Below are 27,089 nucleotides of genomic sequence, written 5' to 3'. Positions count from 1 at the left end.
GCCTGAAAGTACCAAAATTTAGTAAATAATTTTAATTATTTTCAGAGTTATTAGATCTGATTGAATGAGTCTGATGAATTTCAGCTGATTAAAAATCATTAGAATAGTTTTAAAACATTATTCCTGAAAATCTTTGAAAATTCCGACCATACTAAATTTAAAGCGGAAATTGTATGGCATGTGTGTGGCTTCATTTTTTATTCGAGTTTTATAATTATTTAAAGCTAAAACGAAGAAGAGTTTTCAGTAAGTATTTGTCAAAAAATAAAATTCTTCTTCCCCAACTCTTGCCTCTCCAAAGAAAATATTTATCCCGGAATTGAGTGTGTCAATCGCATGCTTATATATATATATAGGTCATAGCTGCACTTATACTTGCAGTAGGCACCCGCACTAGGCAGTAGTGGCAGTACATATACTACACCTATATATATACAAAAGAATATATGAGTACCCAATTTCCCATTTCCTGTGTTGTGTTGTTGTGTTCATATCAGTTGTTGTGATTTGTAATGTGTGTACGTATATACCGTAGTGCATGTGCAGGTGTACTTATACAAAAGTATAGGTATTTATTTCTTTCATTTTCAGTATTTTCACACTTACAATTTTCAATCTGATGCAGGGACTGTATCAGTGCACACTGCCAGGTAAGTGCCTAAACTGTATTATAGAATATAAAAATCTGCACTGACCACTTTTCTTTTTCAATTAAAAATTTTATGCGATTTACTACTTACACAAAATATAAATATAAAGTATGGCATTAACGACGCGAACGCATATATATAAGTATGTGTGTAAACAATGAACATAACAGCTGATTTTGAACTAACTCTATACGACCACTTTACGCGTCCATCCCCATGTGCCTTTTTGAATACACGAACTTATATTGTTTTTGCAATTGTTATTAAAATAAGAAGGTATTGTTCGTTTACAGGTGTTTTGAAAAACAATACTTATGTTGTAATAAGTAATACGTCTTAAGATTTAATGAAGACTTGCTCATTGAGTTTGGTCAAGTAAAGTTGGAAGAATTTTCAAAATTCAAAGGACAACGGTTTTTGTCCATCAAAGATCTTGGCGCCTCTTTGGTTACTTTCATTTGAAACGAACACGTAATCCATTTTTTTTACAAAATCACGTTACTTTGTTCAGTGAGTCTTGGAGGTTTGAGAAAAAATTGATTAAATTCTTTCTCTCATTGTAGATTTCAACATGTCGGAACCAGCCAAGAAAAAATTAAAAACCACCGATTTGGTCAAACAGTTTGAAGAAGAAAGAAATCAAGTGAGTGATATTATTTATTCATTTGTTATGTTATTTACACATGTAGGTATTTGTCTCTTATACCCATTGCATATTTTCAGACAGCGGATTCAGTTATGTCATTCAAGTTCAATAAGAAGAGAATCAGAATATTGTCGGAGACCACCGATGAAGTAGCAAAAAACAGTGAAGGAATACTTTATTGGATGTTCAGAGATGCTCGCATTCAAGGTGTGGTGATAATTTGCAGTCCAACTACCATTTGTCATGTCTGGATTAATAACTCACGATACATTTTATTTATACAATTTTAGATAACTGGGCTCTACTATTTGCACAAAAAATTGCAATAAAAAACAAACTACCTCTGCATATCTGCTACTGCATTCTTCCAAAGTTCCTCGATGCTACTCTACGTCACTATAAATGGCTTTTAGAGAATCTGGAAGAAGTCGCAAAAGGTTGCAAGGCTTTGAATATTAATTTTCATCTGTTGATCGGAGAACCAAATGATGTTGTTGTTGACTTTGTCAAAAAGTATAAGATGGGAGCAGTTGTGGCTGATTTTTTCCCTCTAAGAGTGCCGTTATTCTGGCTTGACGAGATCAAAAAAAAAATTCCAAGCAACGTTCCAGTTTGTCAAGTGAGTAATGATCAACATTCAAACTTAATACCAAAGGTATGAAAAAAAAAAAAAAATTAATTTAATTAATTTCACAGGTCGACGCTCACAACATCGTTCCCTGCTGGGTTACTTCCGAAAAACTAGAATATGCTGCTCGTACAATAAGGAATAAGATAAATTCTAAACTAAGCGAATTTCTCACAGAATTCCCTCCTGTGATCAAACACCCTTACAAATCTGATCAGAAATTCAAAGAAAATAATTTTGCTACCGCACTGGACAAAGTATTGATTGACAAGACAGTTGATAAAATTGATTGGGCAAAACCAGGATACCTGGGTGCAGTTGATCAGTTGGATAGTTTTATCAAAACGCGCCTTAAATTGTACAGTGAAAAGCGAAACAATCCAACCATAAATGCACTCAGCAATTTGTCGCCATGGTTCCATTTTGGTATGATCTCAGTTCAAAGATGCATCTTGGAAGTTGCAAAGTACAAAACTGCTTATAAAGCTTCAGTTGAGGCTTTTATGGAAGAAAGTATTGTTCGCAGAGAGCTTAGTGACAATTTTTGTTTCTACAATCCCAACTACGACAGTATTAAGGGAGCTTACGATTGGGCTGCAAAGACATTGGATGAACACCGGTATAATTAATAACAAAGCAAATAATTGCCGTTTATAAAAATTTCGTTATTTTAACAACAATAACTGCTATTATTTATAGGAAGGACAAGAGGGAGTACGTTTACACATTAGAAGAATTTGAGCAAGGCTTGACTCATGATGATTTGTGGAATGCTGCAGAAATTCAGTTGGTTAAAGAAGGAAAAATTCATGGTTTCCTAAGAATGTATTGGGCTAAAAAAATTTTAGAATGGACCAAATCACCGGAGGATGCCCTGAAGTATTCCATCTATCTAAATGACAAGTACAGCATGGATGGACGGGATCCCAATGGATATGTGGGTATGTAAATTTTAGTTCAAATAGAAATCAAAGGAAACTTTTTCATTACAATATACTTAATATTACTGGTGATTAAGCTTTATTAATAAAAGCGTTACTTTAAATTAGGATGTATGTGGTCCATTTGTGGTATTCATGACCAAGGGTGGAGAGAGAGATCCGTTTTTGGCAAAATTCGCTACATGAATTATGAAGGTTGCAAGAGAAAGTTCGATGTACCTGCATTTGTTAAGAAATATGGAGCCAAAGTTCATAATAAAAAAAACAAGCTTAACTTAAAACCGTCCAAGTAAATATTCAGTACAATAAATGATAAATGAAATGTTACTAGTACGCTGTAAATCGTATAATTATACTTTTGATATCACTTTTACCTTAGAATTAAAACTAAGGCGTAGAGTAAGGCACAATTGTGTTCATTTTAAATATTGAGTCAGCTTGATGACATTTTTTTGTAAAAAAAAAAAACATTAAATGGTTACCATTACTTATTCATGTTTTATTATTATAAATCAAATTTATACCTATATTTCGTGCTTTATCGTAAAAATAATTTAAAACAAATGCTCAACAAGAATATGGTAATGAAACTTTTGTCGCTTTGAGCTTCAAATTCTTCAAAATTTTCAAGTAACTTTGGTGTTTTTTTCTATTTCTACAAAGAATTTCTGTACTAATCAAAAAAAGCCTAGGGAAAATGATGTATTCTAAAAACAGCAAAAAATGTTACTGGACAATTGGATGTGAAGTTACGGCAAGTCGATCTTTGGGCTTTCCTTATTTTTGGGATACACTTTCCGGTCCTAACTCAAGTTTGAAAATAATGGAGGGAATCGTTACATCTTCTCTGAAAGGACCGCATATACCGCCATTGGCGCAAAGGTGCGAACGTCATTTTTCTCTCCCAGAGCGCAAAGTCGTATTTTGTTACACTGAGCAACCCAATTCTTTGAATCAAAGAAAATTTCTTTACCTTAATTCTGTTAAATATTTTCTTGTGAGTAAAAAAATATAACTTAATTAAAAATAATATTTTATTAAATTAAAATTTTCTTTTTTTGATTACGAACTTCTCATTTAGTTTTACGAAATGTTTTTTCGGATTGACTAAATTTGTTTCAATTAAAAGAAAATATTTAACAGAATGAGGATAAAGAAATTTTCTTTGATTCAAAGAATTGGGTTGCTCAGTGGCTTCTCAATTTATTAACTTCGTAACCCTGGGCACACTGCGGACTGCGCCCGCTAACCACTTTGCATCCTAGGGCGGAATTTTCATCTACAGAAATCCAAGCAATTTACTAAAATATTGTACTTCACATAAAAGATAACTTTATATTTTCAAAATCGCATGTATGAAAATTGTGTAAAAAAATTTTTTTGGAGTAGAAAAACAGTGTCTTTTAAAAAGATTTTAAATTAAAATTGGCATCAATTCAATTGATCCACGCTTGCTTACTATCCCAAAAAAAATTATTTTATTAGATAAATGGGTAATAACTATTTTAAACAATAAGTTAAAAACAAAAAAGATTAATAACAGTTTATAAAGTCTACATTGAAGACAACTAATAAAACTTCTGATTCACAATTATCAATCACAAGTTATTATTGAAACAAAACTTCTTTATATTCATTATTATTTTTATTATTATTTTTTTTTTTGTTCGCGAGATTAATTGGTAACAACCAGTGCCCGAAAAAGTTATTTTTTTTTATTAATTTTTTGATTTAATATATAATATAATACAATAAAAGCGATTTGTTATTAAAAATTATTAATACCTAGTAGTTTTTTTAAATAAATTTTAAAAGTTCCGGCCTTCGCAATGATTTCTTTTCGCCAGCTCTGATCTCATAACATTTTTTTACCTAAGTATTATCACTTCTGCTATCCAGCCAGATCACCCAACAAACGTTGCACCATTTATTATTATTATTTAATACTTACAGTTAATATTTAATATTTTAACATTTCATTTGATCTCGATATTATATATACTACTCATATTTACTTCATTCAGATAAAAAAAAGTGGTATTCTTGCTTACAGTTTTTAAAGAGTTTTTTTTTATTAGGTACTACTTAATTCGAAACTAATGGTAACGAGAAGATTACGTGCATTACTATAATTGAGGTGTTATTTATTTGCTAACCCTGGACGATAAGGTCTCCCTCCTCTTGCCTTTAAACCGATCTAGATCTCATTAACTTAGTTTTTCGCCAATACAGTAAACAGGCTAAACAATACACCAATGAAGTTCACTATAGTGCATAATTAACAAATAAGTATACTGATCTAGCTTTTTCAACACTCGACAATTTCGAATTTTGACCATTCAACGGGTAAGAGAAGAATCTCCGAGAGAAGCTTTTGATAATATGCAGAGGAGAATTTAGGCCTGCGATAACACGTGTGTGCAGAATACAGTTGCGGATTGCGGAATCTGTCAAGAAAATTCTCCCACTACGACCACTCAACAACCAATGAGAGTAACGGGATTCGGTACCAAAAGTTAAACAATTTTTTACCATTGGTATTTTTTTATTACGAAATCGAAATTTTGCTGATAACGTATATGACCATGAAGTGTGAGAAATTAATTAAAAGCGTCTGCGCTTTTACGTATATTCCACTTAATTGTGGGAACTTAATTGATTTACACTGGAATTATACTTTATGAAATTTTTACAACATAGTTTGAGGAAATACTTCTAATTTTTAAATTTCAAAATAAATTAGGAATTCTAATTGTTTTTTGAAATCTCGCATGTTAGTTGAAATAAATAATTTTTTTTTGCCCGTTCGACCGGATGTGTAGGCGGTGCGTATCTTTATTTTGCGCCCCGTAACACCAGTGATAAACGATAATGATGCAGGCCCCAATATGTCCCATGCCTTAAAATAAAATTTTCTTCAGTACGAGTTTAACTGAGAAATTATGTGGCCCTACCAAAAGTATCAATGCTGAAATCGGTTGTTCATTACATCGTTGATGATTCTGCGTTGATCCCGAGTAGAATCTATGTTGATTCAGCGTTCATTTCAGTAGTTGACTTCAAAACAATGCTTTTTTTCATGTTAGCATTGGAATTGCAGTTCTAATAAATTTTTTTTAAAGCTTTCAACTTCAATACTGTCATGATCGATGTTGGTTCAACGCTAAATCAGCATTGATTCAACGTGGAATCAACATAGAATCAGCGATTTGTATACGACTGATAATACTTTTGACAGAAGAGGGGGAACTTATTTCTTTGACGGGTTCCGCAATCCGCAACTGTATTCTGCAAACACTCCGCGGCTTTAAAGAAACATACACCCATCTATTTTTATTTATATATATATACACACACACGTAACTTAAAAACGGTCAGTCTGCTCTCCTCTCATCAGGATCAGTCAAAAAGGTATCAAACTTACCTCTTGCACATAAGTAAACGTATCGCTCCTCTCCTCTTTCAAGTCATTTTTAGTATTTTATCAATTTCGTAGTTCATCAACAAATAGGTGTATATTATATATACCTAAAATACATGCACTTAGCAGTGTCGCACAATAGTAATATTCAAAATGGCGACAACGGGGCAAGTGCCGGTCGCAAGCAACAACGAGGTCCTCAACTGCGGCACGCATAACAATAAGGTAAGTTCACGAGCACATCTACTCTAGGAACCACCTCCTCGCCCAGTCAAAGTACCTCTCTCTCTACACCGTGCTCGGGGTCATTATTGAGGGACGTTGGTAGTGTTAGTACCTCGATCGAGCTTCTCGCTCCTTAGGTTTTGCTGATGTATTAATATCTAATTCCTCCTGACACATAGCCTCTCGCGGTCTCCGGACAGTCCAAAGACTCCTGGTGTAATCTGTAGTATCCTATACTTATCTGCTTCCCTAGCTGCTCTCTGTATTAAAAGGTTCTTGCGTACACGATACATCCAATCATCCGGTGCACCGGTGCTTGCATTTGCATACATATAAACGGTTATACGCATACATACCTACATCAGATATAGAAGTTAATAGAAGCGAGAGAACGGGTGTACCGCAAACGGAGACCGGAGACGCTCTTTTTTGGCGGGCACGTGGTGTGCTTGTTCTCGTTGCCCTTGCCCTTCTCCGCAGCCGGTTTTTCGACCTCGTCTTTACCACACGCTCGTCACTACTTCGATACGTCGCGTCGGAGAACTTAAAGTTGTCCGAACTATTAGATCCTGTCTTGTCAGATTTCGATTCCTAAGTTGAAGCACACATCCCAGCACAAGTGAGTAATTGTACACTAAAGCTATGCGCATTAAAATATTCTCAGTTTTTAATTGCATGGATACTTACATCCAATAATAACTTTAAACAAAGTTCTACAGCCAAGCGGTTGATACAACTTTATTTAATAATACTATACTATTTCCTTCGAACTTATATGTTTAAACGAAAGTGCAGAAAATTCCTTTGACGCGCGTGGATATAGGTTTTAATTTTGTTTACGATATTACCTGATTCGGCAATTATTTATTTTACCTCGCCATTCAAAAGAATCGATAAGCTTTCAAGTATCAATTAAACCTTATCTCTACAATGATCGTTACTCAGTTATTGTTTGAAAATCCAGAGAACTTAGTGTCGAAACATAACCTTGCGCTTTTTAGGTCCGCATGTGCATGTTTCATATTATATCGGAACCGGCGTCGAGACATGCTGACATTAAATATATACATATACGGATAAGTATATGTTTATTCATTCCGTGAATCCCCACCACAGTAAAGGCTAATTTTTAGAGCACTGATTTGTTTAACTATCCATTTTTGTAATAAAATTCTTGTAAAATTGGTTTGGTGTAAAATTGTATGGTTTCGTATCGTAATTCAAGCACCTCTTTTCAAGTAATCTATTTCTCTCTTGAAATGTATTTTTGTACTTCAATATCTGCTAAATCTGCTCACTTTCAGTCAACAAGATTTATCCTCCCAATTCTCAATAGCTATTTCATTAAAATGTTATTTGCTTTCTCATCTTTTTTTTCAAAAACCATTTATTGTTAAAATTAACAATAAAAAGTTTTAGATAAGAGTGTTAGAAATTTTTTTTTTTTTACAACTTGTATTGTAATTTTTTTAAATTTTTGTAAAGCTTATTTTGTTAACTTGTGAATTGATTGTTTTGACCCACATTATTTACTTTTTTATTAAACTAATACTTATTATTCAACATGCACGATTAATTTGGTAAAATTTTTGGTATTTAGGCAGTTAAAATGGAAAGCATGGATGTTGTGGAACCAACAAATTCAGTGGGCAACTGTAAAGATGGAGTGTCACAGAACTGTAATAAAATTCCCGTTGATGAGATGACCTCAAGGGATTATTATTTTGACTCTTACGCCCATTATGGGATACACGAAGAGATGTTGAAAGATGAGGTGCGAACAGTCACTTATCGCAACTCGATGTATCACAACAAGCATCTCTTCAAAGATAAAATTGTACTAGATATCGGTTGTGGTACTGGAATTTTGTCGATGTTTGCTGCAAAGGCTGGTGCAAAAAAAGTCATTGGCATCGAGTGTTCCAATATTGTAGAATATGCAGAGAAGATAGTCGAAGCCAACAAGTTATCAAACGTCGTAACAATATTGAAAGGAAAGGTGGAGGAAGTTACCTTACCGGATGGCATTGAGAAAGTTGACATTATTATTTCTGAATGGATGGGCTATTGTTTATTCTACGAGTCAATGTTGGATACTGTGCTCTTTGCAAGAGACAAGTGGCTGCATTCAGAGGGCATGTTATTCCCTGACAAGGCAACTCTGTATGTATGTGGCATTGAAGATCGCCAGTACAAGGACGAAAAAATCAACTGGTGGGATGATGTCTATGGTTTTGACATGAGCAGCATACGAAAAGTAGCTATCAGTGAACCTCTTGTTGATGTTGTCGATCCTAAACAGGTATATTTCAATCAAGTCATTTGTACCAAATGTATTATATGGATAAAAAATATGTTTTATTTACTTGATTAACAGGTTGTTACCAACTCGTGTATGATCAAAGAAGTTGATCTGTACACCGTGACCAAAGCCGATTTGGCCTTCTCGTCGCCTTTCCACTTGCAAGTGCGTAGGAACGACTACGTTCAGGCGCTTGTGACCTTTTTCAATATTGAATTCACAAAATGCCACAAGCGTATCGGCTTCAGTACAGCCCCCGAGTCTCCGTACACGCACTGGAAGCAAACAGTTTTCTACTTTGACGAGTACATGACTGTTAAGAAGGGCGAAGAAATCGAGGGCACGTTTACGATGCAGCCAAATGCGAGGAATTACCGCGATCTTGATTTTACGATCGAGATAGATTTCAAGGGTGAATTGTGTCATGTACACGAGAGTAATCATTACCGCATGCGCTGATACCAATGTATTGATGACTTAACCAACGGCGGACTCGACGAACGTTGTTCTGCGCCTTTAGTAATTTTTTATCACGCAAGCGAGAAAATAATCATTAAATGAAACAGCAGCTTGCCAGTCACATTCATTATTATGTATAAATAATCTAAAACTTGATTGTCATTGCCAATTGATGCTCGAATCGAGGATTAATCGGTAATCTAATCAACGGATAGAAAAAACATTGATGAAATCGAACGCTCACGACATTATTCGTCCAAAATCGTGGTTTTCAGCAATTGCTGCCGCTGGTCGTCATCACCGTTGCCGCTATTTATATGTTGTAATTTTTTTACGTTAGAATCGTAAGTCCATAAATTTGCAGCGGTAATTTAAAAATACTTCCATTCGCAATAGAATTAATCGATGATTACCTAGTATTCTTCTGTAAACTTTGTTTCCGTGCGAAATAATTTTTTTTTCCCTAGTTGGTATCGAGAAATTGTTAATACTTCACTGAACCATTTAAAAATTAAAATATTTAAAAAATTCGTGTACATTCACAATTCTCGGAGCCGCCTGCGTATGCGCGTTACAGCATTATTAATGTAAAAATAGGAGAAATGTAAAGAATTTCTTTTGTTAAAATTATTTTAATCATTTAAATACAAATATATTACAAACTTCAAAAATCGTTAATTTTTTTCCAATGTTGAACATACTTTAACGCTGTGGTTGAAAGAAAACCAACGAGTTGACAGTTAACTTGATTTTATCGGTTCGTAACTCGATGGAATCCAATCGATTATGTAACAATTTAGAAAAAAAAAAAATTGTCTTACAAAGACTTTTGCACGGTACATGATGTACGTAAGTAACAAGAGTTTAATATATATTGTCTTTGTAAGAGTGCTGCTCTGCTGTGGAGCAGGCAGAGGTAACAAAACTTGTCAATTATGCTCCAGGTATACTGCCTATGCAAAGAATTTTTATTTCTTGCATCGAAATAAATAAAATAGTAAGTTTAAAAATTTCAATAATTAACAATGTCAATATTACACATGCATCGCAGTAACGGTACAATAATAAACTTGATATCTTTCCTACAACATTTGTAATAAAATGTTTGTTTTTATTGCTCCTTCAGAGGTTTGTTGTTATTACGTACTAATTTACGACTGCTACGTGGCAAGTCCTCTTAATGAATTTGCTAGTTTTTGTGTTTTATAGTCTGATCTCAACTGTATGAAGGTTGAAAGAATGGTGCGATCAAGTATTGCCTGTAAAAGAAAATAGCATACATTCATCCACTGAGTTGAAAAAAATCATACATTTTAAATTCATGTGTATAAAAATTGTGAATCTCACCAGCTGATCTCCAGAGCAAACTTGTTGAAGATTTTCCGGCTTCACCAGCAAAAGGTTGCAAAGCGCGTGAAGGGTGTCAAAAAGTTGTGTAACCAAGGGCACACTGAGTTCCTTCACGCATTTCCTGTACTCATTCATGTCGCAAATGGCACACATCGCACCAGCAGAGTTGAACTGAAACTGCTGCAGATGCTCGTAGATGACGCGATGAAAGCGAATCCCGAGCTCTGTAAGAACGTTTTCGAGGCTCTTGCCATCCAATCGGTCGCGGATGTGCCTGATCATGCTTGAGACGTACTGGCACACCACGAGGCAGGGCGGTGTGTTTAGCGTGTCTACCATCTCGGTCTCGGGCTTGAAATCTGTTTTGCGCTGCTCCGTCTGCAAGTAGACCTTGACCCAACCGACGATGGCGTTGATGCTGCGATCGAGGCCTGTGTCGATCTTCGACTCGATTTGTTCAAGTGCAAATTTCTTTTTTGCCAAGCAGTCGGCGTGCTTCGGTGTTGATCTGGAACAAATTTTACAAGTTATTTGGATCGTCTATAAGGAATAAATCATCAAAGAAAAAACTAATGTATCTACAAGTGTGACTGATCAACTCGTCACTGATGTACTTACAAAATAAGAGGAAGCAAATCGCCACTGAATTGTTCCTCTAATAATCGAATAATAACATTACACTGCCTGACGACGGTAAAGAAATGGATTTCGGGTTGAGTTCGACTCTCGGGTATCGGAACGCATTGAAGTCCAAGTTCAAGCGCATAATCGATATGCTCGTTGATCAGATACTGCAACGTAGTCTCTAGGATCTGAGTAGCATTGCCGGGAAGCTCCAATGGCTGCGAGAGCAGCGAGCATCGCTGGAGTGCGGTCTTGCCACACTGGAGCAGAGCTATGGCTAATTCCTCGGATAAAAAAGTCTCGCCACCGTAATCTTCGATCTGGGCAATGTTGATGTTTGTTCGTGTGCTCAACACTGCTTGCAAATCGCGTTTCAATTCTTGAAAACCACCGCTTTGAAGCTGCTTCTTCTGATGGTTCTTCGATTCATAGTATTGAATTAAAAGAGCCGCCGAACGTTCGCGCAGAGCTTTTGTTTCAACGCTGTAATTTTAATATTTTATAATTATTAAGAAAAATTACAAATTTTACAGCCATAATTACAGAGTTATCATTGAACTTACGTGATGTAAGTGTCCAAGTGTTTTTGGAAAATATTTCTCGTCAATTTGGGCAAGTACGTGTCATCTGTGCCCAAATCGAAGCGTTTCAAGTCACCAGATAGCTTTACAGTCTTGAAGTACAAATCGTACAAATTTTTCAAGTACTTTTCTGAATCTGCTCTATCCGCCAATTTAGCAACAGCGTACTTTTGCAGCCTGAGATGGTAAATATTCAAAACGAATTTCGCCATGACTTGCTCGGGATTCGAAAAAACTTGCTGAATGAGCGTATAGTTTTTTGCACACATGGGGATAACTTCTTGGAAGACGTCTTTGCCACCAAAAGAGCTCATTTGGCTTTCTTCAATGAAAGCATTTATACACTGAGAATAGCCCTTAAAGTGCGACAACACAGAAGCAATTTTTTTCATGCGTGCAGCATCTTCTGCACTTTGAGCCCTCACGAATTCGTCAATGAGATTCATTTCAATTTCATCGTACTTGGCTGAAATTTTTTTCTTTGCGTTCTCAAATTTGTCAGAAGGCAGCTCTTGGGCTATCACATGAAGCTTCTGAATAACATCTGCTGCTTCATCCAACTAAAAGAAAAACAAGTCAAAAATTATTTTTCAAAAAATATAACGTTGAGAATCGTTTGGTAATTGTGTGGCTGGTGTTTCAGACACCGATGCCATTTATTATTCATACCTTCGACTTGTCCGTAAAGATTGGATCAGTCAGAGGTCCGGGTGTTAAAAATTCAGAAAAGTGCCTCATAAGTTTTTGTGCCTCTACAGCTCTGGCTCTAGGAGTATTAACATTTTCTAACTGGTCACCCAAATGTAGGACCTTCGTTGCTACCAAGTTAATCCTTTCGTCCAGCTGATGAAAAAGTTCGATAGACTTTTTATTTCTCTCTTGGAGATCTCGTATCTCTACAGCGTGCCGGGCCTCCTCCTCTTTTGACGCAACTTCCAATTTGTCGCACTTTATTTGTTGACGCTCTTCCAAAACCTGCAGATCCTTGATTGCTTGCAAGAAGGTTTCGTGCACCAGAACAGGGTCAAAAACTCCGGTCACTCCATCTTTTGTTGTGTCGTTAACTGTTCTCCAAGCTAACCTCTCGACAAATTCTTCCGGATCAAAAGGCTCCTGAAAATAATTAACAACTTTATGACAAATATTTGTCTACAAAATAAATTATATGTTAATTGCAAATACTGAACCTAATTAAAATGTTTATCGGGTGACATTTAGAGTGCTGATTATTTCGTTTCGATACAAAGTCACTGAATAAAAAGTGATTGATAATCACAAGAAAACACAAAATACTTTGCGAATGTTGAATTAATTGAAAAGAAAAATATGTACATCGAAATTGGCTTACTTGTTCGAGCTCCTTCATGTATTGTTGCATCATTTTGACAGGATACTTTGTTGTCAACAGACCAGTGACAGATGATGATTAAAGGCAGTGATGGAAAATGTAAAACTACTTAATGACTTTCATGAGTTTTACAAAGTGATCTTTGAGGATCACTGTATACTTAAAACACTCACAAGCAAATGAGCACAATTTAAAAGTTAAACAGAGCGACATAAATAAGCAATATTTTGTTTATGTCAGAATTAGAGATTGGAGGTGGATGTGGGGTCGATACAGTAGAAGTATCGATTTTAAATGCATTGCAATTTGCATGCATGGAAATGCATCGATAGTATCGATACTCGTTAGAAATCTTTAAAAAATTCAGATAAATTTTTTATTTCTCATCTTGTTGCGCTGCACATTTCACATATTTTGCTGTACACTCGAATTATACAGCTGCATGTTTAAATGAATACTTACCACCTTTTCGCTTGTTGATTATTATAAATTGTTTTAAAAATATGTTTTCTATCGATATCCATTTCAATACCAATACATGTCGATACAGCTCGTACCAACCGAATCTCGATAGTGAATCGCTGGTCGATGCATGCTTGCGGCGGTTATCCGATACAATTGGACACTGACTGCAGCATTGTAAATGCTGACATGATGGTATAACTGCATCTCCGACCGCGTGGCGGCATGATTCGCTCCCGCATGTGGCGAAAAAAGTGTCTGGTTAGTATGTATAGATCAAATTGTCAGCAGTCGTTCAGAGTTCAGAGATGTGTGCTCACTGGCTCATGACGTAAGTCTACAGTCACCCACGTGGTCGGACTCGGTTTGAAGAGTTTGCTACGATAGTAGTAGCTCACCAATCCGTGCCTACAGGTAAGTGAGGTAAGTGAGGTAACGTATAAGTGACTTGCTGGTGCGTACATATCTTTTTTGTTTTTATTGTTACATTTCTGTTAAGAACCAGTGTCCTGCTTTTTATTTACGTTTTTCCAAACCAAATTCCTCTCTTTTTTTTATTTCTTCATAAAAGGAGTGAAATTTGATATAATTTTCTAACATTAATCAACTTACATATTGTAATCTATCCATTTATTATAAATTTTTTTTTTTCAGTTATAATTTGTATTAACGATCTTTCATATATTTGCTCATTATTTTGTTTTCTCTTGAAAAATCCTTCTGTGTCCAACATATTATTTTTGTGCATACGTACTAAAAAAACGGCTATTGTATGATCGTAATTACTTAATATAACTTTAATTCTAATCAGATGAGATTTTTAATAAAGTTTTAGAATTTCATATTTTTGAATCATTTTTTTATACGTACGCAGAGTAATAAATAACATCAACCAACTAATTTCCAAAAAAAAAAAATGCAAGAACAATTTTATTTGAAAAAAAATGTTATATTATTATGCAGCATGACATTTTTAACTTCGATTATTTTTAAATAAACCATAACATAGTAAAACATCAACACATTTTATGTGGTTACCGTCACTTTATTATCTATTTTTTTTTCTTTTCAAACCGTGTAACTTATTCCAGAATGTAAATTTTCCCATCAATTTAAGGGGGCTTGGGCGTTTGGTGTCGTATCTATTGAGGGGCCCCTGTGGGGTACTTGTCATACAAATGATTCTTTGTAATATTTTTTTTATAATCATTTTGATTATACACATGTGTGAACAAAATAGCAATAATACGCGGAAAAGTCATTGAGAAAATCGATATTAAAAAATTTATTAGTTTTCCCGAGGTACCTTGTGTAAAGATGACGGCCCTGTCACGATAAAGCTGACAACACTGTACTCTCTTGCTCTCATCTGCTATTATATACCTATACTTGTGTAAGACTTCTATTTTCATGCTTGTATGTTTATGAATGTATAGCGCATGCGCACTTAAAGTACCTGAACAAAACAATTCTGATGTTCGATGTTTTCCTCGCTATTTTCTCAAAATTTAACGTGTTGATCCTATTCTTTTTTTTAAATAATAGATTCTTTATACTTTTAAGTTCATGTACCAATTTAATGTGTGGGCCCACAGCTTTTTATTGCGGTACGGTAGTCTATTGAATTTCGGGTTCCGTAAGGTTGCGTGTTAAAATGACGAATTTTCACAAGCGGTTTTCTCGAAAATAAATGTGTTGACCTACCTATTTTGTTTTCCTAAAAAAATCTAGCAAACTTTATCTATATAATCTCTGAATTTCAGACCTAGCCAGCATTTAATTCAAAATCGCCCAAGCCTCCTTAAATGGATATCCATTCTTTAGTTTTGCGTTTTGACATAAAAACACGTGTAATATCATTGCATAATAATTATATTTTAATAAATAAGTACATACATTAGGCTCTTGACCGTCACATGTTGCGCTTGTTATTCAATATTGCATAAATCTTACCAGCGCGTTTTTAATGCAAAAACAATGATTTCCGTAAAAAAAATTACAGTGAAATAAACAGACACTATTGTACTAGACATGATACTGAACTCTAATCGCGGCTTTCGAATCTCGCTAAAGTAAGCGTTTTTTCGATAATAAAAGCACTACTTATCACCAAAAAAGGTAATAACTTGTAAATCATTTCAATGGTATTCGTAGGTTCATTAAAACTGTTAATAACTTAATTAAATAACTCGGTTAGCTTATAAATAAAAATTATTAACAAACATAATCTTCCACTCCAAATCTCTTAAGCTCCTGACTTTTTACCCCAAGTGCTTTAAACCCCATAACCCAGTACTCTTCAGCACTTAAACTAAATGACCCGGGATATAGAGTTCAATTAGTTGATAATTTCATTTTTTTGTTAACAATAAAAGCGCTACTTATTACAAAAAAAAGAAATAACTTGTAAATCATTGGAATGATCTTTGTGGGTTGAAAAAGAGTATTAATTATTGAAATAACTTGGTTATCATATCAGTAAAAATTATTAACAAATACAATTTCTCATTGTTAAGCTTTTAAGCCTCTAGCCTTTTACTCGAAGTGCTTTTACCTCAGAAAATGATCTATAGGACAAAGTAGATCATGATTCGATTTTCTTTTTATAAGAATATATCTATAAAATTATGGCAAACTAATACTTTAGTGACTTGCATTTTTTAAGATCACTCTTCTAAAATAGTTCACTGAACTTATAAGTTATTTATTCTTATACAATACAACTTCAGTAGTTGTAAAAGTTTTTAAGTTGTGACACTCAAAATTGTTAGTATTTTTTGCATAAAAGTTTTAATGAAGTAGAGTGCTTAGTAGTTTATTAAAATCAACTGATATAACTGAACCCATCAGTTAATTACGTTGGAATTGCATAGAGAATTATGGGGTTTGAGAGGACATTTATCACAAATATGTTTCTCCGATAGATGTTTTCGAAACTTTAAACGTTTATGTACCGTAAAAAGTACACTACACGATGTTTCAAATCATTTTTTATATATTTAATTTTAAAAAATTTAATTTGACATGGACATAGGTGATGAGCTTGACTTTTAAAATATAGTATGTTTCTCCTAGTAACGTAATCTTTTTTCGTTTTTATCTCTTCAATAATTTAAAATAACTTTCAAGCAAAAAATTAAAATTAAGCTCTATCTATACTACACGTACAGAAGATATTTAACAAACTTTTAGGTGAGAACTACCTAGTTCACTAATAAGCGAGACTCGAAAATTTTATGGAAATTATTTCAATAAGGATTTTTCATTTCCATCAGGGCTACTCTGACAAAATTTTGGCACAAAATAAGTAACCTCTTTTAAATACTGTAAGAGACAAAAATAGAAAAAACTTTTAGAAGATTACACTTTGCCGTTTTGTAATTATTATATAGGTAATAAGCAAAAATCGAGTGTTTTGATCAATTTTTTCGATTTTTTTTTTTTCTTTGAAGGGTCCTAAACAACAATTTTTTTAAAGTGAACCATAAAAATGTTTGTGATGTTTGCGGCAAGTTTTCAATACATCTTCTACCTAAATGTTGTTCTTTTATACATTTGTACTTTCGGGTAAAAGATAAATGGTAAACTTGCCGCCAATAATGCAAACGAAATCATCTTTTTATTTTACATCTATGAAAATTGTTGCGGCTGGTTTATAATTTATTGTTTGGCTCTAGGGCCAAAAATGCCTAAAACTCTCGTTGAGAATTTTAGGGCTACTTTTTAGTTCAAAAATCCGCAACGCTAGATGGTGCTGATCAAATAAATTGTTACTAATACTTACAGAAGAGCCATTTTATTAATTATAAACCAGCCGCAACTAATCTTGTAGATATAAAACAAAAAGATTACTTTGATTGTACTGTTTGCGGCAAGTTAGCAATTTATCTTTTTTCCGAAAATCCACCTCCAAAAGTGTAAATATGTAGGAGGTCGATCACTCAAAAGTGCGCAGCACAATGGTATTTTTGAAAAATGTATACTTTCATAAATAGGTACTACTTGATGTGATAACTGTTTCTTAAAACACGGCTAAAATATAAAATAATAAATAGGCCTCACCACGTGATCTAGACATATTTTAAGAAAAAACGTGAAATTTGTTAATCCAAGTAAAAAAAAAAGTTTTTGCGCCTAAGAAAATATATTTATATTGTTACCTACGAAGTTGTATCAAAGTTATTGTTGATTCTGTTAATTTCAACTAATATTTTTATACTTTGGTGTAAAATATTTTGCCTTTACTCAAAAAAACCCAACTTGTAGCGATTAATTTAAAACTTATGTGTGTTTTATAACCACACTTGTTTTCTTGGATGACAAATGGATTGATTGTACGTTTGTATATTAAAGCATATATATTTTTGTTATCAGTACAACAGTCACTGTACCAAATTATACGAAAAATTAAATAGCACAGCATGAAATTTTTATCAGATGTGAAACAAAAACCAAAATCATAAGTAAAGTGGTGTAAAATTTATTTTTAAAAAAATATATACATATATAAATATTAGACTGTTACAGGATACGTATTCATGACAAACTGTATCGATTGTAGAACTTAATTGGTTTAAAAATTTTGCAAAGACTACTTGTGTTACTAAAGATGTACATCATTTTGGAGCAAAAAACAAATTGCACCAAATCTTACATGTAACGACATACTTTTCAAAGAGTCTTACAATACAATTCAATTATATGACATAGAAAATCACATATTCTGTTTTACAAAAAAAAATATATACATATATTAAGTACATCGATCTGTACCGATTTAGTTCTCTTATATTTACATACTATACAAGTCACGCACAACGGGTAAAACGTAAAATGTCCATTTTTGGCAACGTAGTCAACAACATTGGGAGACCACTGCCTTGAAAATATCAAAAAAAATCGGATGCTGGGTCGACATTAAATCTATAAAATCCGGCTTATTGATGATATTCTTCGCATTAGTCGCGATAAACCGAATAGCCCTGTGTCTCAACCTGTCGACGTCGTGTCTATCCGCGAGGACCATGTACTCGACAACGTTGTCGGCGCTCACTTTTTTCACGAGTTTGTCCACACACATCTTTTTCAGCTGCTCGATCTGGTACTTGTCCGCCGCGTACAAAAGGTCAACGGCCACGTCACCCAAACCCTTGACCTCCCCGGTGTACATGAACCGCAGCATTTCCCGCAGAGTTTTGTACTCAATGTCATCGACGTGGATGGTGCTCGTCTTCTGCTCCACCATCAAAGTGCGGAACATGCTGGCGAACACCGGACTCTTCACCGCCAGGACGCACCGGTGGGCGTACATCATTTTACCACCAGCCACGACAACCACGTCGCTGAACTGCTTGTTGTCCAGGAGCATCTTGTAGTCGTCGAACGCCTTGGCTTTTTGCCGCAACAGAGCGTACTTCTTCGGGTGTTCGTCCAACTCCTCCCAGTCGCTTCCCGAATCGTCGTCCTCCTCGACATCCGTCGTCAGATAAACGTCGACCTTGTGGAACCAAAACTCCACCATGAACACCTGTGGCCCGGCCCTCGTGTCGAAGCAATCGCACTCCAGCATCGTGGACTCGCTCGACCATTCGGTCCGTGAGAATTGGAAGCTCCGCGTGCCCGTGTTGTTGAGGAACCGCACTTCCACGTCGCCCTCGATTTTTTCCTCGTTTTTCAAATTACAATGCAATATCTGTTCGTATTCCGTTTTTTCGGAAGACTGTGCAAACGGGAACGATTGGGTGGTCAGTTGGAGCTGCCACTTGTAGCCCAGACAAGGGTCCTTGAACACTGGCGACACTACTCTCCCGTTTTGGCTGATGTCGCTCAGGAATACCGTCCACCGGTAGTGGTTCAGTTTCTGACCGATCACGCCGGACGTGCAATCGGTGTCCAAGTTGAATGATGCCATTTTCTTTCTTGTATTGAAGTCGCACTGCACAACCAGTCCTTGGTCAACTGTTTGTTTTGGTATTCTTTGACTGATGCCTTTGCGATGATTTTCAAAAAGTGAATATTCGAGGTGATACTCGTGGAACAGATAACTATTCTTTGACATTAACTTATTGTGGAGAACATAAGCTACGACTGATGCCTTTGCAATGATTTTCAACGTACAAATGTAACGAAGTGAAAATCGATATTTATCATCGTTCATTTAGTTGGTCGTTAATAGCCAAGTCGGTCTTGGGATTGGTCAGCTACCTGATAAGCGCTTAATGAATTTGGCCCCGGGGCCTTTCTTTTAGACCTCCACGTGCGCTTTCGCTATGAGGTGGCGTACAAACTTCATGCCAGAAATTACGTCAACTGTTAGTCCGAATTCGCTTCTCGACTTTCTATGCGTTCATCGACAACTTTCTTCATGGCTATACTGATAAATGCACATACTATGCTAACAGCCCAATGCGCCTATCTTCGAATATCTTGTATTCACCAATATTTCAAACTTTTCGCAAGAATATTGAATCTAACGGCCTTTATTTGTCAATTGTTTTAGCAAAACTTGGTACAACTGATGGAGTAGTCGACAAAAGATTGGTCTGGTTACTTGTAGGAAACACTACAAAGTATTTATGGAAAAAGATATTAATATAAACTAGAGTTTTACCAATGTGCAAGCTTATAGTCCTTATAATAACAAACTTTGATATTTTTTACTGTTTTCGCTCCCATGCCATCTGATATTTCGGAGTTTGTTGACATGCGGAACCCACCGACAGTTAGTACAGGTTGACGCTAGCGCCGCCCAACCATGCGGCGTTATCACAACCTACGTAACTTAACTGCTGGCAGCATTTGCGGAACACACCCTGTATCTAACCTCCTTTTAAGAGCCTGAACGTTGATTTGTTTTAGAACGTTTAAATTTGCCGCTAGGCGGGTATCTCGCGATCGTGTTTGCATGGCCTGCACGCCACAGTCACGCTCGTGTCAGGCTCGTGTGTATTCGTTTGCGATGGGAGTGATTAGTTCATTAGTTGTTTTCAAATGAGCAAGTAGTAACTACTGTCTTGGAATTTGGAATATAAATATACTGTTTGTACACATTATTAATTTATTCAGTGAGTTGTCTTTGTTGAGATTGAGGATGATTAGCTGTTGAGTTGTTGGAAAAAAATTTTTTTTTTTTTCTTTAAAACTGTAAACAAACCGTGGAACCATGGATATTGGAGAATTGCTTTCTTACAAGGTTAGTTTGTCATCATTTTTTTTTTACAAAATTTATTCTCACCTTTATCCCAGTCAATTGAAAACCACTTATTTTAATATGTTATTTATTATTGATGTCTACACATGATTATCGAAACCTTTTCTGATTTATTGTTTTTTTTTTTTTAATCAGCCTCCAAACACTCCAAAACGTTCTGCACCTGGGGAAGAAGATGACGAAGACGAGTACGATGTTAGATCCAAAAAAGTCATGCGAACGCCATACCATTCCCGTAAAAAGCACGGCTCAAAGTCTGACTCCACACCTATCAGGGGTACACCCATCCGGGGTACACCAATCAGGAGTACACCTGTCAGAGGCACTCCGGTTAGAGTAAACGAGCCACCAACTCCGCTACGGGCTCACCTGCCAGATCCCGATAACGATGTCCTTGAGCCTCAGTTGAGCGAAGAGCAAAAAGAGGACATCATTAAGTACGTAGAAACAGAGGCCGCAGAAGTTGAGCCCTTGGATGAGACAAATCTCAAGCGAATGGTGTTGCTGTTTGAAAAAAGAGCACTGAGGAATCAGGAGATGAGGGTCAAGTTTCCTGACCAACCAGACAAGTTTATGGAATCGGAAGTAGAACTGCACGATGAGTTGCAGAAATTGCATGCCGTGGCCACCAATCCAGAGCTGTATCCCCAGATGGTTGAACTGAACGTTGTACCCTCTTTGCTGGAATTGTTGTCTCATGAGAACACGGACATCGCTGTAGGAGTGGTGGATTTGCTACAAGAGCTTACAGAATCGGACGTGTATAATGAGGCGCCAGAGGAAGCTACGTCTTTGATAGATGCGCTGTTAAACCAGCAAGTTTTTGCCCTTCTTGTGCAGAATATGGATAGACTGGATGAAAATATCAGTGAAGAAAGTGATGGTATTTTTAATACATTAGGTAATAAGATTCGTTAATGATTTTAAATTGTGATGCTGTAGCAAGGTGGAGTTATTTACAGAATTTGAATTACATTTCAGCTATTTTTGAAAATTTGCTTGAAACAAAACCAGAGTTGTGCGTGGAAGCTGGCAAACAAGGCTTGATACAATGGTTGCTCAAGAGAATAAAAGTAAAGGCTCCCTTTAATAGCAACAAATTGTATGCCAGTGAAATTCTATCCATTCTTCTTCAAAACACTAAAGAGAACAGACTCTTGTTAGGAGAAATTGATGGAATTGATGTTCTTCTACAACAGTTGGCTGTGGGATTTTCAAGTTTTTATTCATCCGCAAACAAACTAAACGTGAGTTGGTGATTGATTTTTGTTTTCGTGTTTTAGTATTACAAAAGACACGATCCACAAACAGCCGAGGAACAAGAACTTATGGAAAATCTGTTTGATATTTTATGCTCCAGTTTAATGGAAGCTGCGAATAAAGAAAAATTCCTAAAAGGTGAAGGTCTTCAGCTTATGAATCTTATGCTTCGTGAAAAAAAAATGTCCAGGAATGGCTCTTTAAAGGTAATATAAATTAAGAGTTTGTACCACCTGTCAGTAGGTGGATGTATAATCGTACGAGCAATACTAACGGATTAAAGTGAAGAATGTCTTATTTTTCAAATTATACATGCTATATACTATTTTAGGTTCTTGATTACGCCATGAATGGTCCTGATGGTAGAGACAATTGCAGTAAATTCGTAGACATTCTTGGTCTAAGAACAATATTTCCTGTATTTATGAAAACACCAACAAAAAATAGGAAAAAGTTGGTCACAGCGGAAGAGCATGAAGGTACTTGAATGCACCAAATTTTTTTTTTTTTCTCAATGTACCAGATAAAGCTCGGCACTAATATTCTGTATTATTTTAGAACATGTCGTATCAATTATAGCTAGTATGTTAAGAAATTGTAAGGGCCAACAGAGGCTCAGGCTGTTTAGTAAGTTCACGGAAAATGATTTTGAAAAAATCGATAGGCTAATGGAACTTCATTTTAAATATCTTGAAAAAGTGGAGGAGGTGGAAAAAAATGCCAGGGTAAATTTTTCAAACACGTAAAATCAATTGCGTGGATTCGAAAAGATTTAAGATTTGGTTGTGATTTGCAGGAAGACGACGATGAAGAAGAAACATTGTTAAAAAGACTGAACGGCGGTCTGTTCACACTGCAATTAGTCGATTATATATTGGTAGAAGCATGCATTGGCTGCCCTCCAGCTGTGAAACAGCGAGTTACTAGAATTTTAACGCAAAGGCGAGCTTCGTTAAAAACGATTAAAAATATAGTGCGAGGTATTTATCAACGTCTCTTTAAATTTACACAGTAGGGTAAAAAGTTCCAATACTGACAATAAGTAACGCGATGAAAAAAACAATTTTGATATTTCCAACAACAAAAAATACTTTTTCTAATAACAAACTTTTATACGTTGAATTACTGTGTAAGCTGGATAAATTTCGTGAACACGGTTCTTTGGAAATAACTTTGATACGTAGTTAAGAAGTTGCATCATCAACGACTTTGCAAATTTTTCTCTAAATCATAAAAACTAATATGTCAGACTAAAAACTTTTTACTCCATACATATTTTGAGCTCAATGAATTTGAGACTATTATTTTACGAAACATTTTTAAAATTATTTAGAATACGCTGGTAATTTGGGTGACGAAGGAGACGTCGAATGGAAAGAAACACAACAGCAGCACATTCTTCAGCTGATTGATAAATTTTGATGCAGTTTTGGCTCTATATTACTCAACTTCTATTTAATGTTAAAAAAATTTACCCTAGTTATGTAACTCGCATTTAGGAAACATCTACTTTTTAGGAAATATGTACAGTTCATAACATTCGTTTTTTTTGCTTTTTTACGATGGATAGTTTACAATAAATAAAGCAATTAAAAAAATCAAAAAGTTTATTTACGTAATCAATCAAGTATCCTATATTTTAGAAAATCCAGGATTGAAATCGTTGATTCTCTGTATGGTATCAGGGTATTAGAAAAAGTCGAGCACACTATGTATTTGTATGTGGGTCACTACATAAACCGCAATGTTCCATAAAGCCTATACGTTGAAACACAGCGGAATTAATGATTCCGAGTAAAAACTTTTTTAAAAGGTGAAAACCAATCTTTGCTAAATTCATTTTCGAAATCAAGTCGAAATAATGTTTTGGGTGGCCAGAAGTTGTAAAAAATAAGCCAAGATGTCATTGTAATGCGGAGCATTTATAAATTTTATGATTAATGGCTTATAGCGTCTAGGCATTACATTTTTTAATTTTTAACTCTCTGCAGTATCTGAAAGTCTAAAGTACCAAACATCTTTTCTTTTAATTTAGAGCAAAAAAAAGTTTGACAAAGTACGAGACGTTTTAGTGATGAAGCCGACTTCTGCACTCATGAATTGTTAAGAGATAAATGGTTCAATTTAACCAAGTAATCATTTTTTTGGGAAAATAGATTGATGGTTTTGTATTTCGGAGTGAACTATAGAACACCGTCGATTCTTTTGCTACCCCATATTCTACATTGGCCAGTCGCAATGTCGTCGCGGATACTAAAGACTCTCGAAGGATTAGTTCAGAAACACGAATAAAAAATTGCTCATACAAAATCTTGATGTATCAGCGTGTGCTTATTATATAAATAAGTAAAGTACGCGCAAAGTTTCATACAATGCATCTGAAGACAAAAATTCTTGGTAGATTTACATTTCAATCAACAATCAAATTTTATTTTGTTAAGAATGAAACATTTAAATTTTTATTAAAAATTGTAAATACATATATTCCGCATAAACAGTATTAGTAAATATAAGTATTGGCAGCTAGCACAGGTCGGCCAGTAAAAGGAAGGCTCTCGTTATTGAAAATATAGATAGTTCAATTTGAGGTTTTTAAGGTTCGAGTTATTAGTAAAATAAGTGTTTAACGGCTGCCATATTGTCCGTTTAAATTAGTAACACAAATCAGTTGAGTAATCGAAAAACAAATGAAAAATAAAGGTGGGGGTCTCCTCCTTTTTTTCTTTTAATTGCAGTTTTTTCTAAATATTAAGTAGCTAAAATAATTAATTTCAATAATTTAGCATTTTTTTACGCTTTTGGGATTGGCTTCTTTCTCTTTTTTCTTTTTTTTTTTTTTTTTTGTTTTTTTTTGTCTTAAGAATCTTGTCTTAAAGAAAAATTGGGTCATCTTGACAACTAATTTTATTGGTGTCTTTAAAATCTTTGAAAAACAAAAAATAGTAGTTTTCGGCAATGAGGCTATTTTTTGAGACCCGCTGCGAAGTGCGAAGTAGGGCCTCGGTTAGAGGGCGTTCGTGTAGCAAAAACTCGGCTTCGCCTCGGCCTGCAAAAGTCGGGGCGGGCATCGACTACACATGAGCAACATGTGCTACAAGAGATCCCTGGTGGATGGCGCTGATGCAGACAGCAAAAAAGTAACGTATACGTATATACTCGAGCGTCAGAGCGTCAACTATCAATCAACCAGACATGCAATTTATTAGTTATTATTAATGTATCAAACGTACTTTCGGCCGGGGTATGAAGAAAAATCGTATACGACCCACGGCCAGTAAACTAAAGACCCCGGCCTGCGTGTATGAGGGCCTCGGCTTCGCCTCGGCCATGATAACCACGCAGGCCGGGATCTTCAGTTTTCTGGCCTGGGGTCGTAATATACTATTATCAAGTTATTTTTCTTTATACCTACAGTAAATGTCCAAATGTTGCGAAAAACGCCCCAAAGCAAGAAAATTGTCTTACATAAATAGTTTTCCATAATTTTAAATTTACAAGGGTTCAACTGATTTTGATATTATTAAAATTAAAAAATGATTTTGATTCTTGGATTAAAATTTTTTAAATTAGCAATTTCATTTTTTCTATACTTAGATACTAATTAATTTGTTAACTATAAAATTATTTTAAATTGTCCATAAAACATATTATGGGGATTTGGCGCCCTCCCTGTTGCACTTCTCTCACCAATCCCTTCGTTAAGTTAAAAAAATTTAATAATAGGCGCGCCTTGACTAACGTAGTTCGTGCGCTACCTCCTTAAGGTAACTGTAGTTATCAATTAAAATTTCAGTGAGTCTAGTTTGATTATTTTTTAAGTTCAATGCCTTAAAAATATTGCATGATGTTATTCATATATAGACATCTCGGTCAAAGAAAGCATTAACTTAAAATTGTCATCAAGAAAATGCTAACTCAGATTCGGGTTGAAGAAAACAGGACTGTCAGAAATTTTATTTTGTTAAGAAACAAAATCAAAAAGGCACAGGATTTTAATCATCACATCACTCTTAGAAATCAACGAAGGACTTAATCCGTACGTTACGCAAAAAATCAAAATAAAAAAAAAATAAATAAAAAATAAAAAAATAAATAAATACGAAATGATAAGAAAAATGAAAAGGAAAATAATATAAAAAATAATTTAAAAATGAAATCAAAAAGAGGGAATGAAATTAGAAAATATATTAAAAAATATATTAAAAAATAAAATGAAATGATAAAAAAAAAATTGAAGAAAAAAAAGTAATGAAATATAATCAAAAAAGACATGAAAAATACAATTGAATGAAAAAAAATAACAAAAAAAGAAATGGAAAAAAGGAGATTAAATAAAAAAACAAAAAAAGAAATGAAATGAAGGGAAATTAAAAAAAATTAAAAAAATTAAAAAAAAACAAATCAGGGGGTATAAATGGGTCATGGGATCCACGGTAATAACGAAGTTCTTTAAACATGAGATGAGTGCTGAAAAATAATTAAAAATGAGATTTGTGTCGAAAAACATCATAAAATAAAGAAACACAATTTTTCAGGTAACAAGGGAGTCGTGAGATCCCTAAGAAGAATGAAGCTCTGTAAGAATAAGTACTGCATTTATGTAGTTCAGTAAAACAAAAACTTGAAAAACGAATAAAAAAATTTAAAAAAAAAAAAAAATTATTTCAGTACTCACGATGATTGAACTTCGTGAAAACGTCGTACATAAGTACAGTTTGTCCCTCGGGCCACAAAATAGCCCCGGAGACGATGACTCTTACCCGACGAAAACTACTACAAGATTATTCAGTCAGTTGAAGGTTAGATTTTCTTAACCTAATTTGATGTACTTAAAAGCACTTAAGAGGTAATTAAATCAACATTTTGAATTTATTACTCAAAATATAAAACTATATTTTTTCTACTTAAGCATGTTTCGTCTACAAAAAAGATGAAAAAAGAGCAGGCACCTAATACTATCTGGCGTGAACAATTTTTATTTA

General features: G+C 34.7%; 4 protein-coding genes across 11 annotated transcripts; 3 read left to right on the top strand and 1 right to left on the bottom strand.

Moving 5' to 3' along the window:
- The first annotated feature begins 451 nt into the window (after positions 1–451).
- LOC106643844 (deoxyribodipyrimidine photo-lyase) lies at positions 452–3,356 on the top strand. 4 transcript variants are annotated; one of them, XM_014359125.2, is made up of 8 exons: positions 452–650; positions 944–1,097; positions 1,214–1,293; positions 1,374–1,503; positions 1,587–1,915; positions 1,993–2,543; positions 2,624–2,865; positions 2,974–3,356. In XM_014359125.2, exons 3-8 carry the CDS (start codon positions 1,222–1,224, stop codon positions 3,156–3,158), a joined length of 1,509 nt encoding a protein of 502 aa, XP_014214611.2. In that variant the 5' UTR covers positions 452–650; positions 944–1,097; positions 1,214–1,221; the 3' UTR covers positions 3,159–3,356. The 4 variants fall into 4 exon arrangements, with proteins under 4 accessions (XP_014214611.2, XP_014214610.2, XP_089445465.1 ...); XM_014359124.2 differs by having other exon boundaries at positions 944–1,121; XM_089589343.1 differs by lacking the exon at positions 944–1,097 and having other exon boundaries at positions 468–518; positions 592–650.
- Positions 3,357–6,240: 2,884 nt separating this feature from the next.
- Positions 6,241–9,945, top strand: Art1 (arginine methyltransferase 1). Of its 3 annotated transcripts, XM_089597677.1 has the most exons (4): positions 6,241–6,276; positions 6,362–6,511; positions 8,112–8,813; positions 8,889–9,945. In XM_089597677.1, the coding sequence occupies exons 2-4, from the start codon at positions 6,440–6,442 to the stop codon at positions 9,270–9,272; spliced, it is 1,158 nt and encodes a 385-aa protein (XP_089453803.1). In that variant the 5' UTR covers positions 6,241–6,276; positions 6,362–6,439; the 3' UTR covers positions 9,273–9,945. The 3 variants fall into 3 exon arrangements, with proteins under 3 accessions (XP_089453803.1, XP_014214615.1, XP_014214614.1); XM_014359129.3 differs by lacking the exons at positions 6,241–6,276; positions 6,362–6,511 and adding an exon at positions 6,570–6,590; XM_014359128.3 differs by lacking the exons at positions 6,241–6,276; positions 6,362–6,511 and adding an exon at positions 6,652–7,130.
- A 19-nt stretch (positions 9,946–9,964) lies between these two features.
- Sec10 (Exocyst complex component Sec10) lies at positions 9,965–13,399 on the bottom strand. The gene is made up of 6 exons (XM_014359122.2): positions 13,176–13,399; positions 12,497–12,940; positions 11,810–12,387; positions 11,241–11,729; positions 10,620–11,130; positions 9,965–10,531 (listed from the first exon to the last, which is right to left on the bottom strand). The coding sequence occupies exons 1-6, from the start codon at positions 13,206–13,208 to the stop codon at positions 10,433–10,435; spliced, it is 2,154 nt and encodes a 717-aa protein (XP_014214608.1). The 5' UTR covers positions 13,209–13,399; the 3' UTR covers positions 9,965–10,432.
- Positions 13,400–20,505: 7,106 nt separating this feature from the next.
- LOC106644307 (beta-catenin-like protein 1) lies at positions 20,506–23,634 on the top strand. Of its 3 annotated transcripts, XM_089588990.1 has the most exons (9): positions 20,506–20,829; positions 20,983–21,089; positions 21,153–21,748; positions 21,829–22,052; positions 22,131–22,313; positions 22,439–22,586; positions 22,666–22,832; positions 22,904–23,087; positions 23,441–23,634. In XM_089588990.1, exons 1-9 carry the CDS (start codon positions 20,800–20,802, stop codon positions 23,527–23,529), a joined length of 1,728 nt encoding a protein of 575 aa, XP_089445116.1. In that variant the 5' UTR covers positions 20,506–20,799; the 3' UTR covers positions 23,530–23,634. The 3 variants fall into 3 exon arrangements, with proteins under 3 accessions (XP_089445116.1, XP_014215236.2, XP_023246556.2); XM_014359750.3 differs by having other exon boundaries at positions 20,983–21,748; XM_023390788.2 differs by having other exon boundaries at positions 20,983–21,748; positions 22,666–22,849; positions 22,885–23,087.
- Positions 23,635–27,089: the final 3,455 nt, after the last annotated feature.

This window comes from Copidosoma floridanum, unplaced genomic scaffold (assembly GCF_036245765.1).
Source record: "Copidosoma floridanum isolate Cflo_tuat_1 unplaced genomic scaffold, Cflo_Japanese_pri ptg000001l, whole genome shotgun sequence".
Lineage (NCBI taxonomy): Eukaryota > Metazoa > Arthropoda > Insecta > Hymenoptera > Encyrtidae > Copidosoma > Copidosoma floridanum.
This window is presented reverse-complemented; position numbering and strand designations above follow the sequence as displayed.